The sequence below is a fragment of the Electrona antarctica genome, assembly GCF_951216825.1.
Source record: "Electrona antarctica genome assembly, chromosome: 7".
Lineage (NCBI taxonomy): Eukaryota > Metazoa > Chordata > Actinopteri > Myctophiformes > Myctophidae > Electrona > Electrona antarctica.
Window position 1 is genome coordinate 28,405,049 of NC_136812.1, and position 18,748 is coordinate 28,423,796.

Sequence of the window (18,748 nt, forward strand, 5' to 3'; positions counted from 1 at the left end):
GCACAAACAACCAAAGTTTATTATCAAACCTCCACATACTGCACCTCTGATGCCAGCAGTCAAAGGATTACTCATAATCCCTTCCTTTTCTTGCCTTGTGGCACGACCCTCTGGTGCAAACCCCCTCCCTGTGCCCCTTTAAAACATCCCCTTCACTCTCTCCACCGCAAAACATCCCCAAAAATTCCAAAGCCAGCACCTGGCTGCTCTCTACATGGAAGCTGAAACAAAACCAAAATATTTAACGCGTCCTTCATTGTTATGTTTAAAACCGAGGGGAAAAGTGAACAAGAATAAATTCTTGGCCCACTATCATCTCCCTTGTAAGACTAACAGGAACCGTGTTGTGTGCACAGTACTCTCAGCAGGATACTTAATACATATTTACAACAGTGAAACACATAATAATAAATAAAAGTCAACAAACAGGGAATGCACCATAATGCCTGCTGGCCGGCTCTCACTATTGGACAGTCAGCAGGCCTTCTATTTACAGTACAGTGTGCATTGAGACGGCCACACAGGGTTAGTCAAAATGAAAAACAACTCAAATGAGCAGCATTATAGACACAACTACACAGTGAAATCCTCAGTGTCAATTCAACTACTAAAAGCTATTAATCTCAGAGTTCAATTTTCACACTGATGATTTTGCTGTTCACAGAGGGGCAGAGGACAGAGGGGAGCGGAGCGAAGAGTACTAGTAGAAGTAAGACTAGTACTAGAAGGCGACAAAGTAGTAGCAGCTAGTAATGGTAGTAAGAGGAATGCTAGTAAGCGAAAGGGGTGTAGAACTACAGTAGAAGTACGAGTTCTCCCCTGTTCCTTGGGGAGGGGGCACACAGAGGACTCCCTCCTGTTTCAGTGCTTGCTAACCCTCTTTTCCTCTTGTGTTGTGCTGGCCTCGGGGGCGAAGTGTGGAGGCCGTGGCCAGAGGAGTGGGGCCCAGGATGGGATGTAAACGAGACACTGTGCAGCACCCCCCCTCAGGGGTAGCCGTCATCCACCAGACTCAGTGCCACTCGCTGCAAACAGCAGATAAAAACACTGTTATCATAGTGACTGGAGAGGGATGGAGAGAGAGAGAGAGAGAGAGAGAGAGAGAGAGAGAGAGAGAGAGAGAGAGAGAGAGATGAAAATACAGAAAGAAAGAAAGAGGCCAGAGAAACAGGAAAGAGAAACCAAAAGAGAGAGGCTCTAAGGAAGTACAGGCTTTCAACATAAGCCTGTTCCTCCTCATTATTCTGCTCCTTTCTCTCCTCATTCCTCATCTCCTGTTTGTACCTCCTCCTCGTCTCTGTGAAGAAGGCAGGATGCCTGTCTGCCTGTGGCCATGTGGCTCTCTGTACAGACACCATACTGCCACAGCACATTGACAGAAGGGAGGAGAACGGAAATAAGTAGAGAGAAGACAAAGAAGTAGGGGTGCAACAGTTACTTGAACTAATCTGTGATAAAAAGAACATTTTCAAAACCTTTCAGTAGTGACAATAGCAGGTATACAAGCTCACAACAGCGTTGCATCACAAACCGTTGACAGCTTGTAGATCTGTTATTTTCTCTATTTTTGCATGACACCACTGTGCGACAAAGTATAAAAAACGCTTAAGTGGTTAATTGATTAATTAAAAAAATATATGAAAGAAACCTGCGCTTCTCGAATATTCAATTAATCAAAATATGTTTTCGAAAAGAATCGATAGTTGCAGCTCTAAAAAGAATAAAGGGTTCTTGGGTGAAAAGATGTCACTTCGCCCTTGAATGTTAATTTGCCTCTGTGGTGCACCTGTGGTGAGCATGTCTGTGTGCGTGCACCTGTGTTTGCCGTCTGTCATCATGCCAGAGCTACCCACAATTCCTCGCGTCCACCCTCTCTTTCTCCAGCGCAACACAAAGAAATCGTTGTTGTTACCATGCCGACTGTTGACAGCAGCTAACACCCATCCCCCATAATCCTCTCCTCCATCCTTTAATGTTCTGCTGTATCTCTAAACAACAAAATGCTGTTGAATAAATAGAATATGTGCAGTTCCGCTCCAGTAAGGCCCACCCTGTGCTATCTTTTACCATAAAGCTAAAAAAACCCAGGTCCACGTTTCTCAAAGGCCACTCAGGCTCTCACCTTTAAGATGGCCTTAGTTACGCTGCTGTGTGGTGCTCACCAAGCACTGTCAAATCCTCTGTGTTAATTAAACTCAGAGAGTGTAAAAGTATTTCACTCTCCGTTAATACTGATGATTTTTTAAAGTGCAGCAGTCCCCAGACTCCCCACCATATGCACTAGTATTAGTTCAGCAGTCCCCAGACTCCCCACCATATGCACTAGTATTAGTGCAGCAGTCCCCAGACTCCCCACCATATGCACTAGTATTAGTTCAGCAGTCCCCACCATATGCACTAGTATTAGTGCAGCAGTCCCCACCATATGCACTAGTATTAGTTCAGCAGTCCCCAGACTCCCCACCATATGCACTAGTATTAGTGCAGCAGTCCCCAGACTCCCCACCATATGCACTAGTATTAGTTCAGCAGTCCCCACCATATGCACTAGTATTAGTGCAGCAGTCCCCAGACTCCCCACCATATGCACTAGTATTAGTTCAGCAGTCCCCACCATATTCACTAGTATTAGTGCAGCAGTCCCCACCATATGCACTAGTATTAGTGCAGCAGTCCCCAGACTCCCCACTATATGCACTAGTAGTTTTACACTGAGTAATTCTTTCCAGTGAGTGTTTTTTTTCCCCCCTCCAATGTTTTAATTGTTTTAAACCTGCCGTCCATATATTGGGCGTTCTAATATGTTAGACAATAAAATAAAAAAACATTATTAGCAGATATACAAGGTCACAATGTGTTGCAGGGCCATGTGTTATGAGCTTGTAGATGGGCTACTTTCGTGTGACATCGTCATACGATGAAGTGTAAAATAGGACTTACTTACTGTAAGTAGTTAAAGTAGAACTTAGTAAGACTAAGAGTATGAAACAGTGATTTACTGCCACACCAGTCATTGTGACGCCTGGCTGACAAAATTCCCCTGAAAAAACTAACCAAAACTCGAAGGTGAACTCTTAACTCTACTTCCTAACAAGGCAATCAGTGCAGCTAGCACTTGTAGTGCAATGACCTCGCGGTGAAAAGTTGGGATTTCTTCCATGGCTTACAAAGGGACAAAAATTAATTTCCTTGGCTTAGGCCACTGAAATTAATCTTTGTCCGCACAGCAGTTTTGTTTTTACGCGAGGCCCTTTCAAAGAGTACAGTTGTGTCTCCCATTAACAGAATAAAACGGAATGACAGGTTGGTGATGGATTGTGCTAAAACAATATACAATATAGGTGAATGGGGTGGAGACGACTCTGGTGTGTTGGTGATTGGTGAAGGGCTCATGTACATGCGTGTGTTCGATGAGTGGAATAATTAATGCAATAATGAAAAATGCGCGTTCGGCTCAATTCATACTTCGTACGATGATGTCGCTTGCCGAAAATAACAGATCTTTTCCGCAAGCGGCGCCACCGCACGACAGAGTATAAATGAAGCGTTTTGTGTATACTTGTGTGAGCCTGTGCTTCCGTTGTGTCGACAGGCCTACATCATGTAGTATGGCACCAGGGCTTTTCCAAACCCGTCCCCCGAGACACCCTTTTTATCCGCTATATTAACCCAATCGCTGCGTTTCGTCTCCTCCGTTCCTCCCCTGCCGCCTCTCATTTGCCGCTGGAGAGCATGGGCGCCCCTGAGTACCAGTGGGAGTTGGTGTCTGTGATCCCGCCCCCGAGGGGGAGCGTGATGAAGGGCTGCGTGTGGCTGCCACTCACGGCGGGGTAGACGTGGCCGACGCTCTCGCCCTGGCGTCCGATGTGGATCTCGTCGTCGTCGTCCTCCGTGGTCTTGCGGTACACGGGGTTGTCGAAGTTCATGCTCTTGGTGTTCTTGCGGCGCCAGTTCCGCCACACCAGGTAGCCTCCGGTGCAGAGCAGGCCGATGACCACTGTGGCAAGGATAGGGACTGCATGTGTTTAACACACACACAACAACAACACACGGCGGGAGCGTTAACACAGCCCAGGCAGGGACATGGAGCGGCGCTGTCATCACACACACGCACATACAGCTTATCCACGCACACACACACGCACACACACACACACACACATGCACATATGCATATACGTATACACTCACACTCGCACATGCATACACCACACACGCATAGACACATGCACAGACACACACACACGTTTCCTGCAACATGCAGAAAATGATTTAAACCACAACCACTACCCACAACTAACATGAATGCACGTATCGTATACAGTTGACATTGATGTTTCCATGCAGACAAACATACATCCAAACAAACACAGACACCTCCCCCGACACACTCAGTGAATGCTTTTTGTGCACACGCATGAGCGCGCGCACACACGCACACGCACACGCACACGCACACACACACACACACACACACACACACACACACACACACACACACACACACACACACACACACAGAGCAGTGGACCTGAGTTGGCTTTAACTCTAAGGACAGTCTTACTATATCCCTCCCACAATACGTTATCCAACAAAGCCTGTTTGGAGTTTGGCTTGTGAGCATCATTTTTCACTAGGAGAGAAGTGAGAAATGGGGAGAAGGGAGGAGAGAGCAGGATTGAAGGGCCTTCACTCTGGCCGCCTCATTGCTGCTTCATTACCATATCAGCATGACTGTCTGGCTGCCACGTGCCCTGTGTGTGTGTGTGTGTGTGTGTGTGTGTGTGTGTGTGTGTGTGTGTGTGTGTGTGTGTGTGTGTGTGTGGTGCGGTGTGTGTGTGTGTTGTAAGCATAATATATAGAGAGAGAGAGAGTGAACAGAGCATGCATGTGTGTGCGTGAAGGAGAAGAGAATAGGCGTGAGAGAGCAGTGGAGAGTATGATTGGGGCATGTGTTTGTGTGTTCCCATACCGATGGAAATGCCAGTGGCCCTTGCGGAAGCCCCATCTAATTGCTCTTTTGTTGGACAGCCAATAGAGGCCCCTACGTGGCTGGGCCGGAAACCCCAGACCTCCCTTTGTCCCTCTGTTAATGCTCTACTAGTGAAAATCAGCTTTTGTCTCATTTAGACAATTTCAGTCCAATTACAGCATAGCTGCATAATCACTTGACTTTGGCTGGATACAACAATGGTAGAATCCCCCTTGCAGAGCGGTGGGTGGGTGTGGGACAGTATAAGTCAGATGCAACTGAGAGTCAGAAATCCGGCCCATGTGGGCCTGTGGATGTAATTGATGTTGAAAGCTGAAGAGAGGATTTATTGTTGGAACGAATGAATGGTATAGACGGCGCATAGGGTTAATAGTCTCAAAGGGGGGTTTAATATAAGCTGATATCTCAATTATGAATTAAACGAAGGAGAGAATTGAAGCCACTGCACAATTCTTCCAAAGCTTCACTAACCAATCAATGATAAAAGCATTGGGATCACAATTAGACCCATATGGAGCCATCTCAAGGTCATTTACAAATTAAGCTGACAGCTATTATATAGCTATCTATTCAGATATAGTAGATTATTAGTAGAAGTAGATTATTTTAATTGGACCAATCCATTTACTAACATTGACCTCTCCATTTTACTGACAGAATGGCGGGGCTCTCTTCCAAAACAGAATTTTAATCTCAATGCGACAGACCTTTTTAAATAAAGTAAAAATAAATAATACGTTAAATAAGAAAGAAAGAAAGAAATAATAATGTCAGTGATAATCACGCACGTCGCGCACACACACACACACACACACACACACACACACACACACACACACACACACACACACACACACACACACACACACACACACACACACACACACACACACACACACACACACAGTGAGATGTGCAGGAAGGTGGGATTGAAGCAGAACAACAGAAGCAAGGAGGACAAAGCAGGCAGGCAGTTTTAACAGCACAGCACAAGGTGCTCCACAGCTAGAATACTCACCAATAGGGATGACAATGCCCAACACTGCTACTGTGATGTTATTACCCAGGAGGTAGTGCTCACTTCCCGCTGAGAGAAAAATGAAAAGACACAATTACAGTAAAGTCCCATGACATTGCCTGTCTATTTTTGCCTAAAATAAACAATGTTAAGGGTAATTGTTCTGCATTTCTGCTTCTGATAGCTACAGTGAGAGAGACATGAAAGTCAGTAGTAGAGACAGAGGGGGTAACATGAAGCAATGAGCCTCAGAACCAGCTGGTCCAGCTGCGGAAAGGACTATAGCCTTATCCATGAGGTATGTGCTCTCACCAGGTAATCCACAGCAGTGGCCCGTAAAAAAGACATTTGAGAATAGTAGGTTTACATTAACGGTGACAAAAAAACAACAAAGTCAAACTGTCAAGCTAGCATCACATATTAGTAGTTTGAAAGGGAATGGAAGCAACATGATATCTCTGATGGATTGATAGAGACGCACACATTGTTATTGTGAAATGTGAATGAAGATCATTGGTCATATGAGTATGAAATCACATCAGGATGCAATGAGGCAGTACGTGGCTCAGCAGTGGCCATCTGGGAGTTGGGAGATTCCCGGTTCGATCCCAGTTCCTCCTGGCATTTCATCAACGTGTCCTTGTGCAAGACACAAGCTGTTTGGTGCCTTATCAATGGTCTGAGTGGGCTACTTTAGTTTAAGGCATACATTTTGAAGCATTTTGTCACAGTAGTCAAAAGGCGTTTAAATGCAAGAGAATTGATCATTTTTTAACAAGGTGGACAATTGCAATTCCACCTAGTGATCTGTCAGACTGACATTGGATTGGGTGAGAGCTAAACTTAGTGACAGGAAGCAATACATGAACTAGATGAGTGAGTGTGTAATTCAGTTTTAAAGCAAACACTCATATTTCCCCTCTCCTATAATTCAGTTTCACTCCACACCCTTCACCTCGGCTCTCACCCCAACAGGCTGGTGTGGAACTGAGGCAATGATCTCCCACCCCTCCATTATTAGTGTCCGGACGGCCATTAGCCACAGTCAGTGTAATCAGTGAGCTCTAATGAAGTCTTGTGAGGAAGATTAAGAGAGTGCGATCAGAATGCTGGCCCTGCATACGGATGGGCTCCTCCCAGGAGGAGACAGCATGTAGTTAGCATGCATGGCAACCCCAATATAGAGAGGAAGGTTCAGAGAGTGACTCACAAAGGGATTCCTTTACTCTCTCCATTACACGGCCACAGCCACAGCCACACACACACACACACACACACACACACACACACACACACACACACACACACACACACACACACACACACACACACACACACACACACACACACACACACACACACACACACACACAATTTCAATTACGTCCTCTAAAGGAGGATTTATTAGAGCCAGCACAAGAAGTAAAGGGACAGAGAGACGGACGGACGGACGGACATACAGACAGAACGAACTACAGAGATCAAAATGAAATGAGCTCTGAATAAGTCTATTCAGAGCTTCTATTCATTAAAACTATCATTACTGGAAGGATTTAAGTTCTGAAGACGTTGTAACTAGTAAAACTATGTATTACAGTAGCTCTTGCTTCTGACTGGCAGCATGGCACAGCTATCGTAATGTATGTTTCAATTAAAAACAATGCATAATTGATTTTTAAAAATGCACGGAAATCAATTTGAAAATGATCCGACTATGAGAATTAGATTGGTTACACTGAGGATGTCGTACTGGGGATGAATTATGTATTCCCACTGCCTCGCGCTTCAAGAGCATACGTTTCAAATAAGTATGAACATTAGGAGCAACATGCGCCAGCTGGTCCTTGCCTATCTTCTTTTTTCCTAGGCTTCGCTTTGAGTCTGTGCCCATCACTAAGCAGCAGCACACCTGTACCAGCTGATGCTGGCAAAACCTGACGCTGTGCACCGGCTCCAAAATGACAACATACTGTCAAACATTTATTATCTGTGCCCCATTTTCTCGCATTTGTGTATGTCTGTGTCTCCACCTCTCATCTCCTGCACTTGGAGTGCGGTGGGGAGTGTTGGAAGGTGGAAGGAGCATACTATTGTTTCTTAACTTGCGCAAATCGTGACGAGACTTCCTGATTCCCTCTCCATCTCTCTCTCTCTGCTATCCTTTCTTGCTGTTGTTCTGCCCTGGGTCGGGCTGTCATTGTTCATCTCCCCTCCTCCCTGCTCAAGTGCCACACTGTGAAATCATTGGTGTTTATTTAAACTCTGAGAGTTTGTGGTTCCATTTGCACACTCTCAAAATTACATAAACACTCAGGATTTGACTGTGTAGCAGCCTGTCATGTTATTCTCTGCGCTGCCTTGCTCCTGCACCTCTACCGTCTCCTTATTGTCTTGCTCACTCTGCCTTCATGCCCTCCTTTGCCTCACTTGTTTTTCCCTTTTTATGATCAGGTTCTGATTCATCTCTCTGTCTAAGCTATTTCTCTCTCTCCCTGCGTCTTTCCCATACTTTCTGGTTTCCTAGCAGCCATGTGCATCTCTCATGGGCGTTGCCATGTGTCTCTGTAACTTTCATGTCTATTCCCTCCTCATCCCTCCATGGCAGACTAGGGTTGTGTGGCATGTAATTGCAACATTGCGGGGTTTAGGTGTTCAAAAGATGCACTCATCATCATGTCAATCTATCTTTCTAGGCTGTCACACTCAGCAGGGTTCCATCTAAATAAAGCACAAAATTACCTTTCAAACTGCGTATTGAGCTACACACATCAATCGATACAGTAAGTCTTCTCAAGGCAGAGCTGTGTGCTGTGCTTTGCCTGAAGAGGGCGCCATGGCATTTACTCCAGTACTACAACAATGAATAGGACAGCCACACTAGAATAGGGTGTTCCACAAGCGCAGATCTCTGCCAGGGCCTACCAGGGTTGCGTAGTATCTACAGTACAGTATATCGGGCGGCTATACCTTCCTTTTTTGCTTTAGGCCAAAGTACCTGGTAAGAGGCAGACATTAGTATGGCTGATATGATGTGGGCATTGCCTCACACAAGAGATTGTAGATCTGCTACTTCTGACTATTTGTCATTGCGACCGTAGGTCACAGTTTACTATGGAAACCTGCAAAACCTGTCAGTCAGTCAGTCAGTCAGTCAGTCAGTCAGTCAGTCAGTCAGTTCGTTCGTCCGTCACACCTCGTGACACGCTCCATATATGGCCAATACATAATTAACTCCATTATGTTGATCTGACCTCATCTGACCTCATCAAACCCTGTACACTCAAGACATTGCCCCCGCTGCCACCCACAGATCTCCATATATGGAGCTGACCTGTTCTGACATGACCTCATTAAACTCTGTGCACTCAAGACACGCTCCATATATGGCCAGTGCAGAATTCATTCCATACTGTATCATGTTGATCTGACCCCCCATGCCAAAGCGTCAGCGCTCACCCAGCAGTCTGCCGTCAGGTGGATGCGTTCTCGCCCTCAGGGCGTCTTGATAATGTGAATGTGGTGTTAGGTATTAATGTTTGAGCATAAAGCTGTCATACTATGACACTGGCAGTGTCTGAGCAACACACACACACCCACACACACCCACACACCCACACACACACACACACACACACACACACACACACACACACACACACACACACACACACACACACACACACACACACACACACACACACACACACACACACACACACGCTTGTGGACTAGAAGTCTGACAGTGAAGACCTCTTGTTTGATCTTTCATTTACTGACAGGAACAGATTCCTGCTGAAACCAACGTGGGCCGGGAGAGATAAATCAATTTCTGCAAAGCATTGCAAAGCGTGTTGTGTGGGTACAGTACGTAGGCCTACAGTATCGAGGCTTATCAAGTCTGCAAAGCTTTTATAGCCCACAGACATCTTTATGAAGCATTATCTCCTCCGGTCTTTGTTTGGGGTGTTCCAGGAAACAACTGTCAAGGGAAGAAAGAATTCAGCACTACCACCAGAGAGAGTGATAGGTCAGTAAGAGAAGATTGACGACGGAGGAGTAAGACTGTAAGGGGCTGATGTTTGTTGGTTGTGACAGCTCTGTCACACCCTGCTCATGAAGAGAAGCAGCAGGGACAGCAAGCAGACCCACATGCAGATGGTGTGTGTGTGTGTGTGTGTGTGTGTGTGTGTGTGTGTGTGTGTGTGTGTGTGTGTGTGTGTGTGTTCCTCACCTCTATGGGAGAGGTTGGCATTGCTCTCTCTCTGGATGCTGTTGGGGGCCAATGGAGCCAACAGAGGCGTGTGTGTTGACGTGGACTTGGGAGCAGCGGTGCTCGATCTGGGCGTCTCTGCACCGCTGGCGGAAGCGGGCGTCCGCTGCCACTGGAGAGGGGGTGCTGTCGAGGGGGGTCTGGAGGTCCGGGGGGCGGGGCTGGAGGTGGTCAGACGCCGGGTGGTGGTCTGGGGTGTGGTAGTAGAACTAACGGCAGCAGCTGTGGTGGGTGGAGGAATACTTCGGGTGGTGGCTGGAGAAGGTGTTGTGGAGGTAGTTGGAGAAGTTGTTGTCGTTGTAGTCGTGGTGCTGGGTGGCATGGTGGTGGTGGGCTCATCGGGGGTGGGGGTTTCTGTGGTGGTGGTGGTGGGAACAGCTGAAGTGGTGGTTTTGGTCCTCACTGGTCAGAAGACACGGGACAATGATTACAAAGCGTTTTTTTTAAAGACCTATACTTTGGCATACGAAGAATAGTGAAAATAGCTTGCAAGTTGCAACGCATCACATCACAACACAGCTTGTGGATCTGTCAGCTTGTGTGATCTGAGTTTGTGGATCTACCGTATGATGACATGTCCAAAGCAGTGTAAATGTGGCTAAAGGAAGCTTATGAAACAGATAGTTCCACTGCTTGATTCTGATTGGTGGAGTCCTGTTGTAAAATACTCGATATTCAGTACACACGGTATCAGTATCACTGTGCCAACGTTTTGTTTAGAAAATGTGGATGTATTACGCTTCAGAATTTAGTTTTTCCTATGCCAAGGTAAGAGGAGCGCTCCATTTCGTCATGCAAGGTTTTACGAATCACTTTAAAACAAGGCAGATACCGTGATGTGTATCGTTCCGTAACTTCCCTACATTTGTAACTTCCTTGATTGTGCAGTCAGTCGTGGAGACTTCTTGTGAAATTCTTATTAAAAACGGCTTCAACTGGTATAATGTCTATGATTTCATGTTGCCATATAGTGTAACCATTTATAAAAGCAATAAGCATGTGAGGCGGTGGTTTACCATGCTCTTGGAAGAGCTACAGTCGTTGAAGACCCGCTGTGCCTCATAACGGCCTATATCTATGTTCTAAATTCCACAGCCCCTTGTGGCTTATTGCTTTATTATGGCATTTGTGTGAGAGCATGCAGCAGAACATGACAGCAAAGGTAAAAGAGACATACATTACGCACAAACTAGTGAGTCGACATGGTGTTAAAAATCTGAGTCAGAAATATGCCTTGAGCCAATGACAAAAAAAGCTTCTCTGAGAGAGAAAAACAATATGTAACACACAGAGACATTTTATCACAGCGAATGTCAGGCGGCGTATTCTCAAAAGAATAAACTATACTGGACTCACAAATCACAAAATTGTTGTAGAGCATATACATACGCACACACGCACGCACGATAGAGAGAGAGAGTGTGTGTGTGTGTGTGTGCACGTGCGTGTGTGTGTGTGTGTGCGCACATGCGCGAGTGCGCGTGCTGTGTGTGTGTGCGCGCGTGTGTGTGTGTGTGTGCACGTGCGTGTGTGTGTGTGTTCTCTGATCCACTTCATAGTGGCCTATATACAGTAGTGCATGCACAGTCTTGCTCTCATTTACTCCTCTCTCTCTCCCTCCCACCAGTGATTTGTAGAGACAACCTAACCAGAGAGAAGAGATGAAAACCCTAGAGGGCATAGAGTGTCTACAGTATTATTAAGACTAGGAGCTGTAAAGTAACTGTACCATCTCAGTGTGGACTGAGGGGAAAATAAGGACAGAGAATATGGCAAAAACTCTGTAGGACACATAGGACACCTGGGAGTTACAGCCAATGTGTGTGCCTGTCAAGAGCACAAAGGGTGATTTCAATGTGCGATAAAAATAGCCTACATATAACCCTTTGACTGCTGGAATGTTTAAAACAGCTTATTATTAGCAGTTGCCTCAAGGGAATTACATGTAGTGGGCTTCAGAATCCTCGACCGTACTGCCTTTCCCAAAGACTTTGTACTGCAACACCATCCTGCATCAGCTTCTCTGGGTGAGTGAACAGGTTAATTCATCTAAAAGAGTGTGAGATTGTAGTAATCCCACTCGAAAAATATACTGGATGGGTTGGTTTCTTTGCTGTGAAAATGTGATATCAGCACAAGAGAGAGGGAGAGAGAGAGAGAGAGAGAGAGCAATAACCCCAGCAATACTGGAAAAACGGATAATACCGCACAAACCGATGTGCGGTATCTTCATATAAACGTTATTGTTAAAATCATTGTAATGTTACCATTTCTGTTGGTCTGCACTCTGCAGTGCCACTGTATCATCGAGTCACAATACAAGGTCAAGAAACCTAATTTATTACCTATTTCAACATCAGTATGGTGCAATGTTGTGGTCAAGGTCAAGAAGGTCAATAATGAACTGAATGTCCTGTTAGAATAGTTCACAGAGAAGACTGCACATCGTATGCCTGTATTTAAGCCAGGTGCTGGACACCAAGGAATCAAGGAGAGGATAAAAAAGAATACTGCTTCATAGCTCCAAAGAACTTGCCTGGGAATTGGCCTGAAGAAGACGTAGGGGTCGAGACATTAATAAAAGTATGTTCTTTGTAGCTATAAAGCAGTGGTGGAAAAAGTACTACTTTTTTTACATTTTTTGCCTGGGCCATGGCTCAGTGGTCCAGGCCTTGGTCCGGCACCAGCCAGGAACTGGATGTGCGCAAGCCACCTGCCTTCTAAACTCAGTGGTCCAGGCACCTTGGCTGGTAATCCAGTCTGGCAGTGTGCCGCGGGTTCGACTCCCGATCCCGACGGCCTTTACTGCATGTCTTCCCCCCATCTCTCTCCCCATTTCCTGTCAGCCTACTGTCTGTCCCTCCATAAAATATATACAATAAAGGCGAAAGCCACCAAAAAAAAAAGTACTAAATTTTTTGCTTAATGCTAATAAATATTAATATTATAAAGTAAATACTCCGTTACAAGTAAAAGTCCAGAATTCAAAATGTACTTGAATAAAAGTACAAAAGTATTGGCAAATGTACTCAAAGTACCAAAAATAGAAAGTACTCACTATGCAGAATGTCCCATTTTAAGTTTTCAAACGTATACAAATATTTAGAAAATAACAGATCTACAAGCTCACAATGCGTCGCAGCTTGTAGATCGGCTATTTTCAAATGGCTGAAATGTGTATAAGGCTGAAGTGGTTAATGTATGTTTTGTATTGAAAATCTACAAAGTAACTAAAGTTGTCAAATAATTGTAGTGGAGTAATATTTTCCTCTGAAATGTAGTGGAGTAGAAGTAAAAGTACTGAATATTTCATATACTCAAGTAAAGTACAGAAGCCTCAAAATTGTATTTAAGTACAGTACTTAGTAAATAAGTAAATGTATACTTGTAAAAGCCACAGTGTGTGGATCCCTGATATAGAATAGGACAAGTCACCTGTAGTGCAGCGCCTCATGTCTGGCCCCAGTTCCATCCCATCTGGACAGGCACAGGTGTACTTGGGGGAGTGGTCTGTAATCTGTGGGGCCTTCAGACACAGGTACTCACACCCGCCGTTAGGAAGGGTCCCCATGTTGCAGGTGTCCGGGGCTAGTGCAGAAAAAGGAAGCCGTTCAAAATAATTTCAGTGAAGGTTTTCAATTAATTAATTCATTTGAGAATTGCCGCCGTATGCAGTAACTTTTTTTTTTTACGTGGCTCAACTCATGGGATTGCGCTGGCTCTTTGGGAAGTTAAATTTGTCTTGTAGCCTACCTCTACGAGTACCTATTTGAAACTCTGCACAACACACGTCAAGGTCCTGACCCAGCCTTGGGGAAACATGGCTAAAGCACTAGGGTTCCTAAACTGATACATTTCATCATCCAAACATTTCAGGACTTCGCTCCTGAAAAATAATCTAGTAATAATACAGATGCTCTTGTGGGGACGTGTGCCAGAATTGGGTCAGGTTTCACCCACTTCTAGGTCTTGACTCAGAGCTTTACGAAGTAAGAGAGAGTTTCCAACGGAAATCAAACTTTAATAAGTTAGGGAATAAACACTCCACTCGACACATATGAACGAACATGTTTGACCGACATTCATAGAAATTCCCCATTGCGTACGATACACGTAGCTACTCTGCATATTGGGATGCAGTGTACTGTGGCACTTTGGGTTTGGCTGACTTAAGCCTGCCGCCATTAATTAATCCCTCGATTGCGTATTGCCATGGTTTAATCACGCGTGACACTTACTTTGAAGAGCCAAATATCCGTATCGCATTTTACTATGAAACCATTCCGTGTGTGTTGACGAAGCTGGTGCTCGTTCTCTCGGTCGGTGGTGGAAAAAGTGGAAAACGCTTGTCTGGGACAAAGCGTCCTCTGCAATGTCGCTTCTGTGAGATAAAGCCGTCTGAAAACAGAGCCGGCAATGTTAGTGGATGCGCGCGCATTTTCAAAATGGCCGCGCCCATTGTGTCAGAAGCATAACAAAGCTAACGGACGGTAGATTTCGATACGATCGTATTAAAACATGCATTAATGAATACATCGCTGTTAAAACGGCTTTTCCGTTTGTGGCAGGCTACAAGATTCTACGTGTTAATATTCCTATGTTCCTGGCGGGTAAACGATTAAGGGAGAGTCCTTAAATAGCTAAGAGAGGGAGGGAGACAATGCTACAATAGTTTCCATTTTACTCTGTGTTATTCTGGAAAGGGGAGAATGGAACAGGGACGGGGAGAGGGACAGGAAAAGAATACAGGGCAGAAAGCAGGTTAGGTAAGGTAAGGTGAGAAGAGGCGGGTGAAGGAAATGAGGATAAGGGACAGTCCAGTAATGAGAAGGAGAGAGACAGAGAGGAGAAGAGAAGTTGGAGTATAGGAGGGAAGGGGGAAATAAAGAAGAAAGCCACAGTGGACTGAGTGGAGGAGGTGAGGTAAAGACACAAGGAAAAGGACACAAAGGGAAGAGTAAGTTGGAAAACACAGAAGGCTGAAGCTGTAGACATTCCATTGCTGTGCACACCGCACAGGAGTTGCATCACAATTCTTAGATCAGATCTTAATTAATTCATTGCCAATGAAGGCCCACAGCTCCAATGACACGTAACACATCAAAACAGTGTTTTCAGTGTTTACTGCTACATGGCACTCTCCGTTAACTTATGAGTCACCGTTTGACTCTCATTGCAAGACTCTACCAGGAAATCACGTGATCACAAAAAAACAGCTGCGGTTTCTGAAATGCCATTGTCTCCGCTTCTGTGTCGTTGTTCTTCCGTGGCGGTCAGCTGTCAGCATGGTATTTTCAATGGAGCCTAACTATTGAACGAACAGTCGTGTTGACAAAATAATAATAATAATAATAATAATGTTTCGTACAGAGAAAACCTGCGTGTTTTGGGCGGTCAATCGTAATCTAATCTGTACATTGAAACTATAAACACCAGATGCCAGGTCTACAAATGACCTAGCATCTGTCTCCATAACATGCTATCTAAGTTACATTTTAGCCTGTGCATAAGCCTGCAAGGTTGTCAAGGCTAGGGCAAGTGCTACAGGCTAAGGTGCAGTCTGAAGAGGTGAGTCTTCAGACTATGGTGGAAATTACCTAACCCAACTTCCTCTCCCTCGGGTCCAGAGGAGAGAACGGCAGCTTTATCTAAAACAAAAACAAAACACTCCACGTGGACAAAAAACAGATAAAACTGCCAGGTGCAACAAGTGGTGTCTCCGTTGTGCATCGTTTCCCTTTATTTGTTATTTTCTTTTTGTCCCTATTATTATTATTTTGTATGTTTCTCTGTGACAACCTCCTGGCCGTTGTTTTCGTTCATTTCCGACGTTCTTTTGTTGGTTCAATCACTGTGTTTTGTTATGGCTTTCATGTACTGTACCTCCAGTTACATGTAGCTCGTAACATTAGCTGCTTTTGCCACGGTTGGCAACTCAGTTATTCTTATACCAGTTGGCCGTGCGCTCCCCTGCGGGCCGGGACTCAGTAATTCTTATGCCAGTTGGCCGTGTGGTCCCCTGCACCCCTCCTCCCCGTTCCTCTGGCCCCCACCTCCGAGGTGGATAGTCTGGTGACACTGACGGAGGTTACTCCGTGGTGGGAAATAAACATTACTCTGTGTTGGCATTGCCTTGGGGGTTTACGGGGGTAATCATTTACTATTCCTTCATTGCCACCCCCAGTTCCTGCCTACTGAAGCATGTGTCCCTAGCGATGACATCAGGGAACGACAGCTTTCTACCTCTGGTCCGCCCTGAGGCAGGACTCCAGAGAAGAGGGGAAGATATAACCTCATTGTCAGCTCTGTAGCAGTGGCCGGCAAACTGCGCTCTTCTGGATCGGACCAGTGAAGAAACACAGGGAAGGTTGCCGTATATTAGATGGGTGGCTCTTCCAAGACAGTAAGTGCCATCCAACCGATTCTCTTGTTTCTTTGAAAGGTATTTCTTTATGAGGTATCATCCGAGGCCCACTGAAGCAATGCCTCATAAATGAGACTTCCCAGGTGTGTTGTGACTGTGTGTGAAGAGAGAAACCAAGACAGAAAACAGGGAGAATTTATGAAAATAGAGGGAGCGGCGAGAAACAAAAAGAGGGAGTGAGGGCGGGGCAAATCACTTCGGTGGAGCGAGCAAGCAAATATTTCAAATTCTGCCACTTTAAAAAATGTCAGTGGTGCAGCAAGGTTTCAGACAATGGTGGTTCGTTGGAGATCTCGTTGGAGATACTGTGTATAATTCTGTGACATCTCCTTGAGCACAGCTCTAAATGTATTATTGAAAGAACACACCAGGGACAAAGAACACAGGCAGACAACAGGGCCGTCCACTGGCATAAGTAGTACACTGTACCATGCAGACACATAATGCACATTTTATTAAGCAGAGGGGAGCATCTGAGTAGAGCCTCTTGCTGAGGAAACATCCTTCATCCAAATGTCTAATGGTTTATTTGTAATAGATCTGCATATATAAATGTAAATATTCCAGGATAATGCCACTTCTCATGCCCCTGGAGAGTTTTTAGGCATGCTCCTTAACATTTTTATTGACTTTGTGAATCATTTATAAATATTCTTGGAAGTGAAAAAAACAAACAAAGAAACCACCTGTGTACTTACACCATTCAAGGAGCTGGTGCAACCAAGCCCCCAGAACCGAGAGGGAGAATTTGAAGCGCATTGGACATAAACTTTGTAAACTTGTTTATATTTTTGTGCCAAATTTTGTAACTGTCTATGTAAATGAATTGTTGTAAATAGAAATATATAAAAATAAAAGGAAACTTCTTTCTTAATGTCTCCATAATATATATATATATATCCTGTGTATCTTACCCTTGGGCTGTTTCTGCTCGTGGAAGATGACCAGGTCCAGAGGGTTGTTGAGGTGTTCGGCCACTTTGTCCACCTCATGGCCAGTCAGACGGTTGGTTCTGTATATAGCCTCATCCTCCAGGTCTGTCCAGTATACATGATCCTGCAACACATTAGTAAAGCAGGATCCTGTTATGTCATTCAATTAGGGGAGACCTTAATCCTGCATGGGAAACTTCAGTGTCACCCAGCTGATGGCTGCTCAAATGGTCATGATGAATGCTTGAGGGGTTAAGTGTCTTGCTCAGGGCTACTTCCACACAGAAATGGGCGAGCAGGGAGGTGAGCCGGTGATCTTCTGATTGCCAGACGGCCTCTCGACCAACTAAGCTACGGCCACCCCAAACTTTAATATGTAACATTTAAAAGTTGGGTAGAATCACTTTGTTTCACAATTCATAAGGAATGATCTTTGCCAAAGAACCGCAAGATACTGCTATAAAAGATCCGTTAAACGAGGCAGGTTCAAAGCTACTTCCATTAAAACATTACTTATTGAAGTGAGGACCGAAGAGAATTTCAAACACACTGAATAAATAATCTCTCGTGATGGAGCGAATACCGCACGTTCTGCATTATTTGACATGCTTAGTGCTGCCTTCTTCACAGTCCCTTTGTTTCTATTTTAGATATTGTCTCCGCCAGGCCAAAGGCGTGGCCCAAAAATATTCCTCTGTATGCACGGGAAAACATCAACTATGAATAAAATAATAATAAAGAGGAGAAAGGATAAAAGCAAACAGCAGTTTGGACGGATAAAAGAGAGAAAATAAAATATTAGTAAAGAGAGATAAATATTTATTTATTTATTATAATATTTATACATTATGAAACAAAGGCACAGATAGAATAAGAGATGTAATGCATGTATTGTCTCAATAGATAAAGGGTTTATTGTTTACGGTCTTGTAAAGGTCAAAGAACTACAGGGATCCAAACACAGGTTTTTTCTTGTGCATGTGTTTGTGTATGTGTAGGCAAGCATGTTTCTGTATCGTTCTCTATGTTCTCTGTGGAGGGGTATCGATGGACTTAACCTTTCCTTCTCCTTCTCTCCATCCTGTCTCCTATAAGATGGCCATCTCTCCAC

The 18,748-nt window shown here is 44.8% G+C and overlaps 1 protein-coding gene across 1 annotated transcript in view; it reads right to left on the reverse strand.

Moving 5' to 3' along the window:
• Positions 1-986: 986 nt before the first annotated feature.
• lrp8 (low density lipoprotein receptor-related protein 8, apolipoprotein e receptor) overlaps positions 987-18,748 on the reverse strand; it is a gene marked incomplete at both ends in the record, with an annotated part of 197,538 nt that continues 179,776 nt past the window's right edge. Inside the window, 6 exons of the mRNA XM_079505451.1 lie at positions 987-1,025; positions 3,825-4,015; positions 6,012-6,080; positions 10,243-10,683; positions 13,717-13,869; positions 17,620-17,761. Coding sequence (XP_079361577.1) covers positions 987-1,025; positions 3,825-4,015; positions 6,012-6,080; positions 10,243-10,683; positions 13,717-13,869; positions 17,620-17,761 — 1,035 coding nt within the window. The remainder of the gene's footprint in view (positions 1,026-3,824; positions 4,016-6,011; positions 6,081-10,242; positions 10,684-13,716; positions 13,870-17,619; positions 17,762-18,748) is intronic.